At 40.2% G+C, this 20,496-nt stretch overlaps 3 protein-coding genes across 3 annotated transcripts; all 3 read right to left on the reverse strand.

The window, feature by feature from the left end:
• Positions 1-346: 346 nt before the first annotated feature.
• LOC110868899 (putative lipid-transfer protein DIR1) lies at positions 347-1,765 on the reverse strand. The gene is made up of 2 exons (XM_022118162.2): positions 1,297-1,765; positions 347-600 (listed from the first exon to the last, which is right to left on the reverse strand). Exons 1-2 carry the CDS (start codon positions 1,634-1,636, stop codon positions 584-586), a joined length of 357 nt encoding a protein of 118 aa, XP_021973854.1. The 5' UTR covers positions 1,637-1,765; the 3' UTR covers positions 347-583.
• Positions 1,766-3,517: 1,752 nt separating this feature from the next.
• LOC110868900 (putative lipid-transfer protein DIR1) lies at positions 3,518-5,059 on the reverse strand. The gene is made up of 2 exons (XM_022118163.2): positions 4,386-5,059; positions 3,518-4,302 (listed from the first exon to the last, which is right to left on the reverse strand). Exons 1-2 carry the CDS (start codon positions 4,705-4,707, stop codon positions 4,286-4,288), a joined length of 339 nt encoding a protein of 112 aa, XP_021973855.1. The 5' UTR covers positions 4,708-5,059; the 3' UTR covers positions 3,518-4,285.
• Positions 5,060-5,208: 149 nt separating this feature from the next.
• Positions 5,209-6,007, reverse strand: LOC110868898. The gene has a single exon (XM_022118161.2). The coding sequence runs from the start codon at positions 5,888-5,890 to the stop codon at positions 5,318-5,320; it is 573 nt and encodes a 190-aa protein (XP_021973853.1). The 5' UTR covers positions 5,891-6,007; the 3' UTR covers positions 5,209-5,317.
• Positions 6,008-20,496: the final 14,489 nt, after the last annotated feature.

The raw sequence follows: 20,496 nt of genomic DNA on the forward strand, positions 1-20,496 counted from the left end.
CGGTTGGGGACAAAACGTATCCTGATCAAAATGAACTCGGGTTAAAATAAGTCGTTTTAGAACAAAAAGCTTATGTCATATAAAACTTTTGACCTTGTTCAAAACTAAATCCGATGGTTGAAACATTTTATGAGATGAAATATCAGACGGAAGTAGCGAGTTCTGGGTCGGTCTATTTTCTTACTCTATCAAATCCAACCATGTCGGATGGAATATGCAACACTGGCGCATATGTTCCGTAAGAAGAACCAGCATATCTTCTTTAACAAAAATCAGCCAACTTTCTTCAGCAAATAATTGCTATTAAGAACCAGATTCCATCATCTTAATGTAAGAAAAACATGTCTAATCCAAATATCAAAGTGCATTTCTTTTTTAAGTTGCATAACAAGTATTGACCATATAAAAGTCAACACAAGACAAAGAACAATATCTTGGCCCATTAACAAAAGACACGATACAACATGGAAGTTATTCAAGACACAATTGAACTACCAGTAATTTATTAACTAAACACATGAGCAGAAGATACACTTCAAACTCACTGGTACAACTTCCATCGAAACTAGTAGCCATCAAGTTTTCAAGGCAATGTATAAGCTGCAAAGCAAAACATACAATATGTTAGCATAGATATAGGTTGGCCTGTAAACGAACCGAATGAACACGAACAAAGGCATACTCGTGTTCGTTCATTTAACTTTAACCGAACATGAACAGGAACATGAACATGTAATCGAACATTTTTTTTTTTGTTCAAATTCATTCATTAGGAAAATGGGCATGTTGATGTTCGTTTATTTTCGTAAACGAACACTTCACGAACGTAAATGAACATAATTTAACAAACATAAAACAACACAAATTAACATAAATGAACAAATATAAACGAACATAAAGTCGCTTTTTATATAAATTAGTGATTATTACGATAAGTTCCACCGGAAAATCCATTTTTATTACTAAAAATCTCATTTTTATATTTATATTAGTTAGAAAGCACATTTAATGTTTATATTAATACAAGTATAACTACTTACGTATTTATTAAAATTTAAATGAACATAAACGGATGTTTACGAACATAAATGAACGAATAAAACGTGTGTTCATGTTCTTTTGTTTGATTAAATGAACAAAGTTTTTTGTTCATGTTCGTTTATTTATAAATGAACGAACTTCCCGCCAAACAAGCTCACGAATAGTTCATGAACGTTCAATTCCTTTACAAGCCTAAGCATAGACAAAAAAAATATATATCAGATATGCTTGTAAAAGAAATGAAACTAAACCAACCTCCACATTGATAACCGACAGGACGGTCAGCTATATTGCACCGTTTCGGAATGGTCATTGCGATCTCCGGCTTCACGCCAGAACTCTTGGCAGTTCTAGAGAGCATAACAGCACAAAGGCATTTCGGGTTCTGGCCCAACTTCCTCACCGCAGCACAGCAGCTGCCAGAAACTGAAGCATTCTCATCTTGTGCAGCCGATGCACAAGGAGCAAGCTTGAATGCTTCCATGTTAGGGTCTGCGCTCCCGCACTCACGGGCTCCATTCACTTCACCCAATCCCGCAATCACAAGAGCGAGAAGAAGCCCCAACAGGCACATATTCTTCATTGAACCTTCCATGTTCGCTTAAGTTGTTTTGTCGTTGGTACAATGCAAGAATCACTTGCAGGTTCACTGGGTTTTATACTGGTGTAGTTAGCATCAAAGTTGCTTACACGTAGCTTACACTATCTTCATTGGTGGAAGCACCATCAAGAACTTGCACCACTAACACTATTAAAATTTAAAGGAGTAAACTGCCATTTTGGTCCCTGTGGTTTCGCCAGTTTTGCCACTTTAGTCTAAAACTTTTATTTTGGTCCATGTGGTTTCATTTTTGTGCCATTTTGGTCCAAAAACAAAATCAACTCAGATTTTTCAAGAAAAGCCTGCTATTTTGTCCTTTTTCTCAGGGGCAAAATGGTCATTTAGCACTTTCTCTATAAACTCTGCTCTCTCCTCTCTTCAGAGCACAACCACCCTTCTTTCCCCCCTCTTTCTCTCTCTAAAACCTAAAACCCTAGCTTTTACCTTCTCTTGCTCTCTCTAAACTCGTTGAAATGAGAGAGGGTATATGTTTTTTTAATTAATGACCAAAATGCCCCTGAGGAAAAGGACAAAAACCAAGTTTTTTTTAGAAATCTGACCTGATTTGAGATTTGGACCAAAATGGCAATAAAACTGAAACCACAGGGACCTAGATGCAAAAACTTTGAGATTTAGACTAAAGTGACAAAACTGGCCAAACCACAGGGACCAAAATGGCAGTTTACTCAATTAAAATTAAAGTGAACTCAAATCATGATGCTTGAACAATCATTATATTTTCCACACTAAAGTACTAAACAGATGTTATTTTAGGATGATAGTGGACATTTTCTCTCTTCAAAACCCTAGCTCACCAACCCCATTACCCCTTAGAATTTGTATACATAAACACTCCCAGTTGCACACTTTCAAAATAACGATATTTTTTATCACCAAAAGTGAATTGAATGCCAAATACTAAATGGTGACAATTAAAGTAAGCATGATCTCAGTTGGGTAATTGGGTAATACCAAAACAATAATATCTAAAAGTATTCAAATGCATACATAATTACAGTCACTTGGATATCGAATTATATGATTTGATTAACGAGTGAAAGCAAACGAAACAAAGAAAATACAAGTCACAAGCCAAAAAGGTCAGAAGAGGAATCACAGCACAATAAGTACGCAAACTTCCACAGCCCGAAGGGGCTCGGGTATGCATCCAACTCTGACCGTTAGGGGTGTGCACGGTTCGGTTCGGTTCGGTTATTAGCATTATCCGTAACCGTAACCGAAGTCATCGGTTAATCGGTTCGGTTAATTCGGTTAATTTGTCGGTTTTCGGTTCGGTTCGGTTAATTTTCGGTTAATAACCAATTCAAACAAGGGCTAACTTTTTTGCTTAGAAATACATGTAATGGAGGTATACATACATGAAATAGATGTATAAATACATGAAATGGATGTATAAATAAATGAAATGTAGGTATAAATGCATGAATAGATGTTTAAATACATAAAATGGAGGTATAAATAAATGAAATGAAGGTATAAATAAATGAAATGAAGACATAAATAGATGAAATAAAGGTATTATTACATGAAATGAAAGCATAAAACATGAAATAGAGGTATAAAAACTAGAAATATATAAAAAAATAAATGATTCGGTTCGGTTCGGTTAATTTCGGTTAACCGATGGTAAAACAAATTATCCGTTAACCGACTTTCGGTTAATTCGGTTTCGGTTAATTTCGGTTCGGTTTTGTCGGTTTTCGGTTCGGTTTCGGTTAACGGTTCGGTTATTGCACACCCCTACTGACCGTTATGGAGGAGGGGATGCATTTGCTCGATTGAGGGCATCCCAGGATGCTCATCCAATGATTTAGTTCGCCGTTCAAAAAAAACTAATTCTAGCACTAAGCCATACAAACCAAATATTGTAGATTGTATTAGATTGTTGTGTTGTAGGGATACATAAGGTGGGTTTATATATACCACCAAATTACAAGTTCATTTTCTACACCATTACTCAATTACATTCTGATCTAATATTCCCCCGCAAGCTTAAGTGCGAGAGAGATTAAGCTGAAATGTAAAAACCTAATAAAACTAATCCGGAATCACCCCATTGTGTGTGTGCTGTTTCATCCCCTTCACACCCTACTCAAAGAAATTCCTTCCACCGCCCATGTTGTAGGTTTCGCTTGTCTTCTAATTGTTTCACGCGAAAGGTGCCATGCAGTTTCGCTTGACCCGCAGATCTCGCTTGATTGAGGTTTCGCCCTAGCAAGGTTCCGCCACTGTTAAAGAAGAATGCATGTTGTATCTACGGATGGAGGTCGTCTTTCGCTGGCCTTGTGGTAGCGACATACCTGCAAACTACACCGGGCCGGCGGGCCCCTGTTGCAGTGACTAGGGGTTCAAATGCAGGTTGTTTCAGACCTCCGCGTGTATGAAACCGCTGTGTTGCTTTTTTCTGCATAACCTTGATACGGTTATTTTAAGTATCTATCTAACATCTTCCTAAACCTCAAACTCATGATTTTATCTTCAATGATCTCTCCAACGCGTTCCAATGTCCAAAGCAAAAACATTTAAAGCAAATTCCTTTCCACCAAAACAAGCGTTGCACAAGATACACTTCAAACTCACTGGTAGAATTTCCTTCGAAACTAGTAGGCAGCCCTCAAGTTTTCATGGCAATGTATAAGCTGCAAAGCAAAACACACAACTATATCATCATTGAGAAAAAAAAAACAGATATGCCTGTATAAAAAAACTAAATTAAACCGACCTCCACATTGATAACCAACAGGACGATCAGCTATATTGCACCGTTTCGGAATGGTCATTGCAATCTCCGGCCTCACCCCAGAAGCCTTGGCAGTGTTAGACAACATAACAGCACAAAGGCATTTCGGGTTCTGGCCCAACTTCCTCACCGCAGCACAGCAGCTGCCAGAAACCGAGGCCTTCTCATCTCGTGCAGCCGATGCACAATGGGCAAGCTTGATTGCTTCCATATCAGGGTTTGCTCTCCCGCACTCACGCGCTCCATTCACTTCTCCAGCTATCACAAGAACCAGAAGAAGCCCCAACAGGCACATATTCTTCATCAAACCTTCAATGTTCTCTAAGTTGTGTTCTCCGTTATGGTATGCAAGAATCACTTGCAGGCTCACAGGGTTTTATGCTTAGCTAGCATCAAAGTTGCTTACACCGTTACACGTAGCTTACACCATCTCAAATGGTGTAAACGCCAGCAAGAACTTGCACCACTAACCCTCTCTTTTGAAACCGGTTTGAACCCGAACCCAACCGGTAAAAAACCAACCCAAACTGGTCATAACCAGTCAACAAACCAACAAAAACCTAACCGGTTTTGACTTTTCGTTGACCAACCCAAACCCAACGGGTAAAACACTGCCCAAAACTGGTCAAAACCAGTCAACAAAATGACAAAAACCAAACCAGTTTTGACTTTTCGTTGACCAAGCCAAATCGGTTTTGGGTTCGAACCCGATTCATGCACCTCTAAAATTATAACCATTAACCGTCAATAACTATTCTAATATTCAAACTATAGATAAAACAATAACTAACAAACAAACTTAAAACAAATGATAAAATCAAATACTAATAACAATAATATATTAAGGATTCAAACTCACACATAACTTACAATCACAATTACTAGCATATCAAACCACATGTATCGATCAACAGTCAACGAGTGAAAGCAAACAAAACAAAGAAAACATAAGTCAAAAGCCCAAGAGGAACAAAAGTCAAAAGAGGAACAACAGCACCATAAACATGAGCACTCCCACTCTCACACCCTAACACCCCAAGCTTAATCTGAGCCACATTAACAAGAGCCATCATCAAGAACCCACACCCACAAACCGAACCCACAGCCGAAACCAAGTACCCAGTCCTTAACACATTCTTATTAATATGACACATGTCAAAAGTAAACATCAAAACACGTCGAGGCTCACATGACGTCGTTTTGGAGATCCTGATGGCTTGTTTCAGGCTCAATGCGACAAGACTGGAGAACAAGAAGGAGCTGAAGCTGTACACGTGGAAGCATACGAGGTTTTCTGCGATTGATGGGCCGGCTACGCAGGTTGGGTCGGTTACCAGGCTGTTGTTTGGGTCGGTGGGGGACCAGGCGAGTCCGATGAAGACTGCTAAGGTGAATAGGGAGTTCACGTTGACTATTCCGTCTAGCGCCGTTATGTGGATTGCGGTGCCGAATCTACTAGATGTGCTGCCGCCGCCGTCGACGTCCATTTTGGGGTTTGTAGGGAGATTTGGTGGTGTTGGATTTGATCGGTGGTGAGATTTGGGGACGAGAGTGTTGTGTCAGATGTGTTTGTGTTTGTAACAGGGAAGTGCTTTTTTGATTGCTTGATGTCGGTGGACCGGGTCGGTTGTAAAGAATTGATTACAAATTTATGAAAAATTAAATTAAAAAATAAAGTTGTGATATGCTTTTAACTCATTGGAGGAAGACGGCATTCATTCAACACCTGGTAAAATCAAACTCGAATGAACCCATCACCACACCATGAACCGGTTTATTCACCGGTGTTTCACCTTCACAAAAACCATGTTCCTATGTGCCTTATTACTAATCGCCTTAACGGCGTCGTATCTAAGCATCCAAAGTTTCGTCAATTATGATACTCACCATCTCCCCCATGATTCCATGAATGAAGTTAGAATATTCATAATTTCATTTTTGACAAACCAGAATCTAGTATCTTTCTATTCTTTATCTCAAACAAAAACCTAATCAAATCTTATTAAGCCACCCGGGGTGGTGCAAAATTTGCCCGTGATATAAATTGTTCACGTGGGGAAAAGTACAAAACGCCACCGCCACCCCCTCTCCATCACGCGTGGAACTTAATTCGCGTTATATTTTTGACGCGTTATGATTTGATTGTTGTGAGAGAAATTGTTGGTTGGGGGAAATTGTTGGGTGTGGTGGTGAGTGATGATCATTTCCACTAAAAAAATTTGTAAGTAATGGAATAATGGTTGATGACATGGCGGAACTTGATTGGATGTTGAGAGTGATGGAATTTGTACAAGTGATGACCACCCCTACCCCCTTACATCACACACACACACAAAACAGGATTCACCACATTATTCAACCATGCCTCCATCGGAGGTAGTCATCTTCCCTTTAACACCCAGTAAAATCAAAATCGAACGAACCCATCACCACACCATGAATCGGTCTATTCGGTGTTTCGCTTCCACAACCACCATGTTTCCATGGATGTTATTATTAATCGACCTTATGGCGTCGTATCTAAGCATGTAAATTTTCGTCAATTTCAGTTGCCGCTACCTTCCACATGATTCCATGAACCCTCCCCCCATTAATGTAGAATATTCAAATTTTCCATCTTTGAGAAACAAAAACTCAATATCATTCTATACTTTATCCCAAGCAGTAACCTAATCAAATCTTATTCCATTACACCCACACCCACACCCAAAACAGATTCACCACGTTATTCAACCATGCCACCATTGGAGGAAGACATCTTTCCTTCATCACCAGGTAAAATCAAAATCGAACAAACCCATCACCACATGATGAATAGGTCTATTCACCTGTGCTTCACCTCCACAACCACCATGTTCCCAGGGGTGTTTTGTGGGTTCCCAGGAACCCCCTTAGTTTGGAAAATATAGTGGACATATAGGGATGGCAATTGAACCTAGACCCGATGAGTAAACGCGAAACTCGACATATTTGGGACGGGTTTGAGGTCTGTTAATCGGGTTTGGGACTAGTTTTTATTTTTTTTTCATGGGTTTGGACGGGTTTAGTATTTGGTGATATATTCATTTACGCGACCCGATTACCCGATTAGGTGTACCTGCTTACTTGATTGTATACGCGATATAATTTATTTTATATTTCTAAATAGGTATATATTTGAGACATTAATTTTTTTAGCATATACAGCTATATTTGTCACACCCCAACCGATGGCGGAATCATCGGGGCATGGCACTGAGCGAAACAAATTGTCCAGAAGTTTCCATAGCAATTATCATCACTATTCAGTTTAAATAACACGTCCCATACCGTGTCCCAAATAACAAACAAATTATTACACATAACAACTAGTCAAATATTATGTTCCGACAACTCAGATTTAAATAAAACAAATAAATATTGTTCAAATGCTCCTAAAGACCCAGCCTGACAAGATCTACAAACAACTATGCTCTAGTTGCTTTTTCCTGACAGACAACTATTTGTTGGGGGCCTCTAGAGCTTTATTCTAGCCTCACTTTCCTAGCAAGCAAACATCTTAAACACCTGTCACATACGTTAAAATAAAGTCAATACATATAATGTAAAGGTGAGCATACAAGTTTGATAATAGCATATAGAGTTCGAAATAGTTTACGCATAACCAGCACGTACACAGAGGAAAACGAAGCATGTTAATTATCGACATGGACCTATCGGTACCAATGACTACGGGTTGACCGTCCGAGACGGTTCGCAATACATGATTACCACCGTAATCCATGCAAGTAATTGTCCTTAACAACCCCCGTGTGAACGGGTGCTAAGTCCAAACTATAGTACTACGTCGTTAAGGCAGGTAGACAGCATTCCACGTGTAAACACAATCAACAAGCATTCATTTAGTCACGTAATACATGCGAGTCGGTTATGTCACACCCCAACCGATGGCGGAATCATCGGGGCGTGGCACTGAGCGAAACAGATTGTCCAGAAGTTTCCATAACAACTATCTATATAATCCAGTTAAAGATACGTCCCATACCGTATCCCGAATAAACAAATACATTATTACAGATAACATCCAAACAAGTAATTCTGTTCCGACAACTCAGATTTAATTTAATACAAAACGTAAATATTGTTCAAATGCTCCTAAAGACCCAGCCTGACAAGATCTACAGACAACTATGCTCTAGTTGCTCTTTCCTGACAGACAACTATTTGTTGGGGGCCTCTAGAGCTTTATTCTAGTCCCGCTTTCCTAGCAAGCAAACATCTTATACACCTGTCACATACGTTAAAATACAGTCAATACATAAATGTAAAGGTGAGCATACAAGTTTGATATAGCATATAGAGTTCGAATAGATTACGCATAACCTAGCACGTACACAGAGGAAAACGAAGCATGCTAATTATCGACATGGACCTATCGATACCAATGACTGCGGGTTGACCGTCCGAGACGGTTCGCAATACATGATTACCACCGTAATCCATGCAAGTAATTGTCCTTAACAACCCCCGTGTGAACGGGTGCTGAGTCCAAACTATAGTACTACGTCGTTAAGGCAGGTAGACAGCATTCCACGTGTAAACACAATCAACAAGCATTCATTTAGTCACGTAATACATGCGAATCGGTTAGCGTCAAATAATTGAGTAGTGTGTTCGATAGTGATTTTGATAAGTAACGTATGTAACACCCAAAAGTGCTTAAAAGCAAAAAGGGATCGAGTACACTCACAGCGATTGGTTGACGGATTGAAGGGAGCGCTTGAGAGTAGGGTTAGCCTGAACAGTTCGATAGCATAATGATGAATACACATAGAATGAAGACAAGTGTAAGTGGGTCGAACAGCCTAGTCGATCGAACGGCAGGTTCGATCGGGTGGGTTGTTCGTTCAGCTGGACAATCTGTTCGGACAGCCTGCCCGATCGACCGGTAGGCTCGATCGGTTGAACTGTTCGAGTGGATTGTTTCTTCCTTTGACGTGTTTGTGTATGATGGTTTGAACTTTTGAAGTTTTCGTTGTAGCATTTGAGAACACTGAAGTGTTCTTACCTTTCAGGTCGATCGATCGAACGGTCTGTTCGATCGGTCGGCTTATCCGATCGGTTAGGAACTTCAGTTGTAGTCCTCATCAGGTTGTCACTCGATCGAGCAGCATATCCGATCGAACAGCCTGTTCGTTTTGATAGCATGTTCGATCGGGTGGCACCCCAATGCGTCGAACGAGTTGAAAATCGATTAAGTGTTGAAGCATAGTATCTCATGATCCGAAGAGTAATGTTTACCAATCGATTAGGTCGTTCGATCGGTCATTACTTCATTCAATACCGTACCTCATGAATTTGTCAAGGTGTGGGGCCACATGCTAGCCGATCGGCTGGCCTGGTCGATCGGCTGAGGTGTCCGATCGGTTGGGCTGTTCTTTCGAACAGCCTAACCGTTCGGTCAGCATCCTGACCTGGTTGGCCTGTTCGTCTAACACTTGGCTGTTCCACTTAATTGATGTTATGTTGAGGTAGTTTGACAATGAGTTGAACTTTGACACTTTCGTTCTTACTTGTTCCTCCTGCTCGGACAGGAATCATCCAAGTCCGGCCGGTGAACGGTTCGGATCGTCAGTTTAACGTTTAACCCGAAGTCGGTGAACCTCGCAGATAGAACCCGAATCTTGAACCACACAACCATTGGAATGATCAGTGAGTTGGCTCAAGCTCCGTTTCTACCGGTTTGAAGGCATTGAGTGTAAAAGAGTTGAAAGAAAGTTGGAAATCCTCCTTTCAATCCTTTACATCATGTAAAAGTTTAGATCTCTGATAGATCTCGACTTGTTTATGTGGAAATCGGTTAGATCCGAGCTATTCATGGTGGATTGAGGCCAAGACATGATGTTCTTGAAGAACACCATGATGACATCATCCTAGAATGCTTAGATCTTGATGATTTCACGGTTAGAAATCAAGATTTGAAAGATAGAAAGGTGTAGGAGCATGTTTTGTTTAAGAAAGTACAAGATTTAGGTTGGAAACTTACCGAAATCGGAAGAAATCTGAGGAAAAAGGAGGAGCACGAGCTGGTCGGTCAGAACTTTCCAAAAGTGGTAAAGAGTGACAATGACAGCCCTATTTATGGGCTCCAAAAGAGGAAAGGGCTGACCGATCGGCCAGGCATCCCGATCGGACAGCCTGCCCGATCGGACAGTCCGTCCGATCGGCTGGGCTGTTCGATCGGCTGACAGCCTGATCGATCAACAGCCTGGTTCGAGCGTTCGGTGCGACGATTTTCGGTATTTCGATTTCGATTGAAGACGTTACGCGTACGATAGAGTTTCCTATTCAAATTACTTTCAGTCCCAACTACTATATCTAACATACAATCTCCTATGATTCACCCTATCCTTACGTTACCATTCGTCGTAGTTCGATTTCGATTGTATTCGATTTGAGTTTCGCGTTTCGATTCGAGTTTCGATTGATTCGATCGAGTAACACACCAACATGAATTAAACACGCACAGGTAACACATAAGGTTCACACACAAGTAATATAACACCAAATTTTCATAGTTCGAGAGTCGAGTTCGATGATAGTTAGATCGGTTTGATTACAGATTAGTTAACTTTATCGCATTGTTACTTCCTACTATTCACAGTCGTAAATCGATTCGCGTTGATAAAACATCTGATTACTTCGATTCTTCTTGGTTACAACACTTACTCCACATAATACAACAAAAACTGAAAAATAGACTATCTGTAGTCAGAGAAAGTCAAAATTGACTTGGACTTTGACTTTGACTTTGACATTCGAAAACACATGGTGTTACAGGTTAGCGTTCAAATAATTGAGTAGTGTGTTTGATAGTGATTTTGATAAGTAACGTATGTAACACCCAAAAGTGCTAAAAGCAAAAGTAACGTATGTAACACCCAATAGGCGAACGACATCTTCTTCCATACAGGGCCTCGAATGGTGCCATTTGTATGCTGGCATGATAGCTGTTGTTATATGAGAATTCGACTTGCGGCAGGTGTTTGTTCCAACTACCACCAAAATCTATAACACACGCGCGGAGCATGTCTTCAAAAGTACGGATCGTTCTTTCAGTCTGTCCGTCAGTTTGAGGATGGAATGCAGTACTCAGATTAAGCGACGTACCAAGGGCCGCTTGAAACGTTTCCCACAGTCGCGAAGTAAACCGAGCGTCACGGTCTGAAATGATGTCACGAGGCGTACCATGATTATAAATGATCTTGTCGGTGTAGATTTGGGCTAGTCGTTCTACCTTGTAGTCTTCCCATATCAGCAGAAAATGGGCTGATTTGGTCAGACGATCTACTATAACCCAAATGTTGTCGTGACCTGATGGCGTGGGCGGAAGTTTGGTTATGAAATCCATAGCTATACTCTCCCACTTCCATATAGGGATTGGAGGTTGTTCGAGTAAGTCGGAAGGTCGTTGATGTTCAGCCTTGACTCTTGCACAAGTCAGGCAACCTCCAACATAGAGAGCGATATCCCGTTTCATACCCGGCCACCAGTACTTGTAACGAAGGTCCTGGTACATTTTATCGGCACCAGGATGAATAGAGTATCGGGACTTGTGGGCTTCATTCATTATAATCTTTCGCAAATCAGTCCGCTTGAGGATCCAGATTCGGTCCAGGTAATAGAAAATCCCATCTGCTTTGCTTACAAGCTGAGCTCCATCGTGATAGATTCTCTCCTTCTTCAAAGTGCGTTCGTCAAAACAAGCATGTTGAGCTTCACGGATAAGAGCTTCGAGGTTGTGCTGGGCTTGAGTATTGCGAATACTAAGCAAATAACTCCGCCTGCTGAGTGCGTCGGCAACAACATTTGCCTTGCCTGGGTGATAACGAATCTCACAATCGTAATCGTTAAGAAGTTCTACCCATCGGCGTTGACGCATGTTAAGTTCTTTCTGATTAAAGATGTGTTGTAAACTCCTGTGATCGGTGAAGATCGTACACTTGGTACCATACAGGTAGTGTCGCCAAATCATTAATGCAAAAACAACTGCGCCTAGCTCGAGATCGTGGGTTGTATAGTTCTTCTCGTGGATTTTGAGCTGACGAGATACGTAAGCTATAACCTTGTCTCGTTGCATGAGGACACAGCCGAGACCTAGGTTAGAAGCATCACAGTAGACAATGAAATCGTCGTTTTCGTCCGGCAACGTGAGAACGGGAGCATTGTAGAGCTTGTGCTTAAGGGCTTGAAAGGCAAACTCTTGTTCAGTTCCCCAAACAAAAGTCCTGTCTTTATGGGTAAGAGCGGTAAGCGGCACAGCGATCTTAGAGAATCCTTCGATAAATCGGCGATAATAACCCGCTAATCCGAGGAATGATCGGACTTCAGACGAGTTCTTTGGCGTAACATAGCTTTTAACTGCTTCAATCTTCGCGGGATCGACATGGATACCCTGACTATTCACGATGTGACCCAGAAACAGAACCTCCTCCAACCAAAATTCGCACTTGGAGAATTTGGCATAGAGTTGGTTCCCCTGGAGTAACTCGAGGACCAAACGTAGATGTTGCGCGTGTTCGGCTTTTGATCTAGAATAGATCAGGACATCGTCGATGAACACAATGACGAAACAGTCAAGATAAGGCTTACACACGCGATTCATCAGATCCATAAAAACCGCGGGTGCGTTGGTTAGACCAAAAGGCATAACAACGAACTCATAGCGGCCGTATCGAGTGCGAAAGGCTGTTTTAGGTACATCTTCTTCTTGAATGCGCAACTGATGATAGCCTGAACGTAGATCGATCTTCGAGAAACACTTGGCACCTTGCAGCTGATCAAATAAGTCATCGATTCGAGGCAAAGGATAACGGTTCTTGATAGTCAGTTTATTCAATTCCCGGTAGTCGATGCACATCCTGAACGACCCTTCCTTCTTTTTGACGAAAAGGACTGGCGCGCCCCAAGGAGAGGTTCTCGGGCGAATAAAGCCTTTTTCAAGTAACTCCTGGAGTTGGTTCGAGAGTTCCCTCATTTCGGATGGTGCGAGTCGGTAAGGGGCTTTGGCAACAGGGTTGGCTCCAGAAATGAGGTCGATACGAAAGTCGATATCACGACTTGGCGGTAGTCCAGGAAGATCATCAGGGAACACCTGAGGAAATTCACGAACCACTGGAACGTCTTTGACTTCAACCTTCTTTTTCTTTTCCTTCTCCGCTACTACAATGTTGGCCAAGAAAGCGCTGTATTCCTTGCGGAGATACTTGCTAGCTTGGACGCATAACATAAGTTTAGGACCTTTCGAAGCTGTCTCACCATACACACACAATAAATCTCCATTCGTGAGTGAGAATCGAATCATCTTTTCGAAGCATACAACTTCAGCATAGTTTTCGCGAAGAAAGTCCATGCCTATTATGACGTCAAAACTTCCGAGTTGCATCGGAATAAGGTCGATTAGAAAGAGGTAACTGTTGAGCTCGAGAGTACAATCACGAAGAACAGAGTTATCGGCGACAGTTCTTCCAGTAGCGACTTCGACTTTAAAAGACGAGGGGAGATAAGAACGCTTACGACTAAGGAGCTTCTCGAATTCAAACGACACAAAGCAGTTATCGGCTCCAGTATCAAACAAACATGATGCATAAATACCATTCACAAGGAACGTACCATTAACCACGTTGTTGTCAGCCTGGGCTTGACGGGCATTGATGTTAAAGGTTCTGGCACGGGCTGCTTGTTGTTGCTGCTGAGGCTGCTGCTGCTGCTGCTGCTACTGCTGCTGGGGTTCTTGCTTCACAACCCGGTTCGGGCACATGTTTGCAAAGTGGTTAGGGTCACCACATGTGTCACACCCCGATTTCCACGTGTCTCACCGGTGGGCCCGGTGGGGGATTACCGTGACGATGTTGGCAACAATATAGTCAAACCACACAATTATATAATGCACAGCGGAAGCTTAAGATAAATATATAAACTTCAACCTCTGGTTGTAATATCAAATGTATTACAGAAGTTGAATATATCCACAGCGGATCAAAAAGTAATAAATATTGTTCATTCAGATACGGCATCGAGTTCGCGAGACTATTCGTGATGCTTAGGAAGCTAATACCAGCCCATTTCGTATAGTACCTGCACTTAATCTTTTTGGGGAAAATACGTCAGTTTACACTGGTAAATACATTCAACTGACACATTTTGAAAATGTTTATTAAAATTGATTTGAATGCACAAGGCACAAACTCTTTTATAACTTAGGAAAATTATAATAAAATCTTGTGAACGTTTTACATGTTCTTTTATGCGTTCAGTAGCCCGGGTCGTGCCGGGTTAAAGATTTATAGACACACCACATTGCGTAAAACCATAGTATAAAAACCAACGGCTACGTCTTTTAATTTAATGTCGACAATATATACCGGGTGTACGCCTACACCGGGATGTCGATGGTCGTGGCCATTTCGTAAAATGATGCCAAGGATATCCGGGACAACGGTCATTAAACCCCCCAAAGGCTTATAAGAAACAAAACTGTTTAAATGAGCCGATCATATTATTTAATTAACCACCTAAGCGATGGAAGAATACAATGCTCAATCAAGCGGTATTAATATACCGTAACCCAAGCCCATATAGGGGAAATAAGTTAAAGTATTTACCTTTGCAAGTATATTTCCTTAATTTGGATTAATTCACCGATAGCTTTTACTGGGGCTCCTAATCTGGAACGAAGGTTTTAATTAACCTCTTAGAATCCTAACGAGTCGTTATAATGGCCGTAGCCTAGACCGGTTGGTTCCGATATATATAGATATGGTTTAATCGCGCGAAAAGGCGAAAACCGAGAATGGAGTGCGATTCTGACCCAACAAGTTCAGAGACTTGTTTTATATGGGTTTATGGTTCACACTCTGTATTTTGGGGTCCAAATAATATAATTTGGCCCGTATCGGCTAATTTATGAAAACTAGTTTCATAAGCCGAACCGTGCGCGCAATAGGCGAAATGGTTAACCATGAGAGTCGTACGCTTATTTCCTAAGTCAATATGCCTTAAAAAGGTTGTGGTATCAGTAGGATACCTTCCGTGATGCCCGTAACGAGTTTAAGTTAATATTACGCCCCGTAGGGGCTTTTCGGTCATTTTAAAGACTTTTAAAGAGCTTTTCGAGTTCTACAGGAAATCTGAGTTTCCCGAATATCTTATAAAGCTTAAAATACTTTATTTATTATTTGGAATCAGTCGCAACTGGAATCGGGTCAAAAGACCTTGTAGAACTCATGTTTTGGCCGAAAAGGGTATATTCGGTATTTACCGAACCGTAGCCATAACCGCAGGTTATGAGCGAGGTAAAAATTATTAAAAATCTTTAAAATTCCCAAAATATTATTTTAATACAGTGGGTAAAAGTTTTGGTGACGAAATCTTGGTTTAGATAGGCGTTATGCTAATTGCGCCGTTTATTACAAAAGTTTATTTTAATTTGCGCTAATTAGCATATCCCCCATTCTAGACCTCGGATTGACGTGAAACTTTACGGACATGCTTATAATTTAATAAGCAAGGTTCTGGTCCGTTCACGTGTCCGGAATACTCGTTTTATTTTCAAAAGGCCGTTACGGTCAACTTTTAGGCGAATGACGGAAATGCGCAAAAGACTCGGATAACTCATGAACCGATCACAGAGGTTTATACCGACATGTGACCTGGTCCTAAGAGAGTCCTAAGGCATATCTATACCTCACTAAAACAGGTCAGAACTGAAGTCAAAGCAAAAGTCAAACTTTTGCGACATTCGGCTCCGAACCGGTTCAATATAGCAAATGGTCGATTCAAACGAGCGCAAACAAGTTTATATACTTATTATCATGTTTTATGATTATCAAAACAGGTTCCTTAGTATGTACATTACAGATTATGCATAAATCGCTAAAATAGCTTTCTGTTGACTTTTTAACCGCACGTTTGACTCGATATTTGACATAGTTAGAGTGGTGATCAGGGGAACCCTTTTAGAGGTTTATTACCCACATAAATACCAACTCAAAACTACTTTTGATCCGTCATAAGACTGATCTATTACTGAGTTATTTTAAAGTCAAACCGTATTTACGACGGTTTGGTTTTTAGCCATTTACTAAGGAAATGTGTAACCACAAAGGGTTAGATCACTTACAGAAGTTGAGTCTTGCTTATAGAGCAGAGATGGATGCTTGGGAGCTTCTTAGAATGATCAGTAATTGTGTTTTGAGTTGTGTGAATGTTGTAACCACAACATGGCCTTTTATAGTGAAAAATGAACCCCAAGATAATTCCACATTGGCCTATACTGATCATGGATCATGGGCAGGTGTCCCTAAGGGATATGGGTCGAGTAGGGGGCGCCCATGCTCCATTAATTATGTGTATTATCGTTCACAAGCTCCAAAAGGCAAGAAACTATAACTTTCTGCATCTGGGCACTTTACGCGACCCGCATGGAAGTTCCATGCTTGTTTAATGCGGGTCGCCTGATATTCAAATATCAGGCGCGTAATTTAGGAGGCTCGCGGCCCGCCTCAACTTATCCCATAACACAACGCGAGTCGCGAGAGGTCAGATTTCCAGAAATTTTAAATCTTTTGTAATGATTATCAGAATCCGGTAATTAATAACGAAATCTTTCGTAATGATTTACCTGACCTTTCGGGTTTGAAGGGGTAACTTTGCGGTTTGGCCCTCGGTTATTTACCGATAGGGGCCTCGTGTTATTTACCCGCATTATAAAGTCCCCGGTTAGTTTATTAATTATTTGGAAAGCCTTAACTTTCACTGTTGACGCTTTTAACCCTTCTCATACGAATTTGAGTATAACTCTCTCGTTTTAAGGCGGAACTTCGCGGGATTTATACAGTATATTCTAGTGAGCGTATAATACTGTTACGAAGTCTTGGGAACGTTAAAGGGTCACTCAGAGGTATAATTAAACATGTTGACACAGTTAACCCCTGTAGCTCGTAATCTCTCACTTTCTTCCGCGTTTTGCTTCCGTACGATCTATGATTTATTCGTTTGAAGGTACAAGCGTTATTTAGGGTTACTATACAGTATATTTACCCTTGTTGACATTTATAACCCTCGAAGTTATATACTTTCAAGGTTTGTCAAAATTAGTCCTTTATTTATTATAGATGCCACGTGTAATCAAATGACACGTGTTAACACATTATTGGACACAAAAATTCGAGGTGTTACAACATGCAAAGCAGACTCGAGCATTGACCGCGAGTGCTTGAGCTGCAGGTTGGCCTTGTGTAACACCTCGAAAAATTCCGTCCAATAATGTCTTGACACGTGTCATAAGGTTCCGGTATGTGAAAACAAACTTTAGAGGGACTAAAAGTGACAAACAGTGAAAACTATGGAACGTAAGGGTCCAAAGTGTCAACAATGGATAAATAGACTCTATGATAACCCAACATAATGTTTATAACCTTAAACGGATGGTTCATGGATCATACGAAGCGGAAATTGCACAAAAGTGAGGAATTACAAACTATAGGGGCCAAAAGTGTCAACATGTTGAATTTATACCTCTGGGTGAACTTTTGGCAGACCCGAAGCTTTATAATGCTAAAATATACTCACTAGAATATGTGGTAAAAATTTCGTGAAGTTTCGATAACGTATGAGAAAGTTATGGCCAAAACCGTACTTGAGGGGCTAAAAGCGTCAACGTCGAATTTCATGGCTTTTCGGTTGAGCGCAAAGTTATCCGAGGACATTACCATGTTGGTAAATGTCCCAAGGTTCTTAAAAACCAAGTTTGGGGGTTTACGAGTCAAGATAACTAGCCGAATCATCGCGTGCGAAGACAGGGACCAAAACTGCCAATAATTGGCAAAGTTTGACAGCAGCAGAAGCCAGGCGGCCCGCCTGGACAGGCCTAAGCGGGCCGCGACCCAAGCCCAGTAACAGAATTCGCGAACTGTTGTGATTTGGGTCCGAATTTGAGTGTGTAACAGCTGTTTTCACCTCTCTAATGCTCCAATAAACATCCATGCATGCCTAGTGCAACAGTGTGCCATCTCCAAACATCTGATTCCTCTTTAAATCAGATCAAAAGACCATTTCTTTGGCATTTTCATTGTGATCAAGAAGCTCTCAACTCACAAGAACACTCTCAAGACTTTCTGGAGCAATTCTGAACGACAAGGCCACCTCTAAGTATTAACTAAGCTTCAATAGGACCTTTGTAAGCTTCTATATCAGTCTTTAATTCGTTCTTGCATTGATTAATTGCTAAAAGTCAAACCGTTGTTCTTGAACTTTGACTTTCTGATTAAACGAGTTTTACTCAGTCATTTCTCAAATTGAAACCACATATATGTTGGTATTTATGGGGGAAACAAACCCTCAAAAGGGTATTCTCTGATTCCCACTTTATGCATGCTAATTGTCGAGTCAAACTTGTTTCTAAAAAGTCAACAGAAGTTGTTTTTGCAAAAATAAGCTCAAATGGTGATATAGAGGACATGCAATCTGTTTGATCATCATAAATAACTTATAATACATGTAAGAATATGTTTTATCATAATAAACTCGACAATCTTTAGTATAAATACGAATCGGAACCGAAAGTCTTGTAAAAACGACTATTTCGTAGACTATCGATTCGGATTCGTACATGCATGTTTGAGATCTGTATTGGAGAGTATTTTTGACCATTTTTATTTTGGGTAAAACTCTCTGGAATTTTGTTGCTTGAGTCTATACTTAGCCGATTCATTTGCATGTTTCTGATTATGCTTAAAAGTTGACTATTTTGCCCTTTTGAATATAAAACGTGATTTTTGGAAAAGTGAAAGAGTAGAAATCTTTATTACTAATATATAAACTTGCACCGAAAATTTCGGATCAGTTGGTGGTCCAGATTTTGACTTATGGCCAATAGCGTAAAAATAAAGCTTTATGTTTAATAAACGGCGTATTTCGCATAAAACCCATTTCAGGCCACGTTTTGATACAAAACTTTTTACCCACTGATGTTATATAATATTTTGGGATTTTTGATGATTTTTATTTAATTTTTGGCTGATCGTATCTTAGATCGCTTAGTCGGTTCGGTTAATACCGGTTTTGACCGTTTAAGCCATAAAATGAGTTTTATACATTCTTTTGACCCGAAACCTTTTTCTACTGATTTTATATGTTAAATAAATTATTTTGAGCCTTCTGGAAATGTAAAAATCTCAGCTTTCTTATTAAAACCCGGAAACTGCTCTAAATCGCATTTTTAGCATTTATAGCGCATAGTAAGCGTTATACTCATTTTAAACATATAAGACTCATACCTACTGATGTAATTAGTATATTTTCATATAATAACAGTAAGTATAAGTATATGAACCCAGATTTCCAGTTTTGGCATTTTTAGCCCTTGTGAAATTACTAAAATACCCCTACGGTGCATAGTTTGATTTTAAATGATGAGTTTGGTATATGGGTCATGCCCTACTGTTATATTATGTTAAATGAAGTATATTTACTGTATAAACCAGACCCAAAACTCAGATTTCTAATATGACTCTTTTATAATCTTTTAAATGACCAAAATGCCCTTCTAAGGCATAAATTGAGTTTAAAATTATTCGGGGCATAATAGAACATAACTTACTGATATTATATCATATTTAAAGCATATTATCTCAGGGAACTTGCATTTGACTCTTTTGGCTACCCGTAACGCCCTTTTTGCGTTCGGTTCGGTTTACGTAACTAGTTTGCGTAAATTGACCGAAACGGGTCAAACGTTATCATTTTTATCTCAAAATCCAGAATGTATTTAGTATACCCATATTATACAAGTATTCAAACTTGTCGGGTCTAAATCACATTCTATCCGGTCTTTCGCTTAATCGTGTGCTTGTACCGTATCGTCCTTAAAACTAACCGGTCAAGCTTAGGCTTAAATAAAAGACCCGTTAGGAATCTAATAGGTTATTATAAACCTTTGTTCCAGATTAGGAGGCCCAGTAAAAGCTACCTACACTTACCGTTTGTGATTCATACTTGCTCAGGTAAATACATTTTGACTTATTTTCCCTATACGGGCTTGGGGTACGGTATA

Source organism: Helianthus annuus, chromosome 7 (genome assembly GCF_002127325.2).
Source record: "Helianthus annuus cultivar XRQ/B chromosome 7, HanXRQr2.0-SUNRISE, whole genome shotgun sequence".
Taxonomy (NCBI): Eukaryota; Viridiplantae; Streptophyta; class Magnoliopsida; order Asterales; family Asteraceae; genus Helianthus; species Helianthus annuus.

Bases quoted from the DNA above. Each gene is read 5' to 3' on its own strand.
- LOC110868899 (XM_022118162.2), bottom strand. From the start codon at position 1,636: ATGGAAGGTTCAATGAAGAATATGTGCCTGTTGGGGCTTCTTCTCGCT.
- LOC110868900 (XM_022118163.2), bottom strand. From the start codon at position 4,707: ATGAAGAATATGTGCCTGTTGGGGCTTCTTCTGGTTCTTGTGATAGCT.
- LOC110868898 (XM_022118161.2), bottom strand. From the start codon at position 5,890: ATGGACGTCGACGGCGGCGGCAGCACATCTAGTAGATTCGGCACCGCA.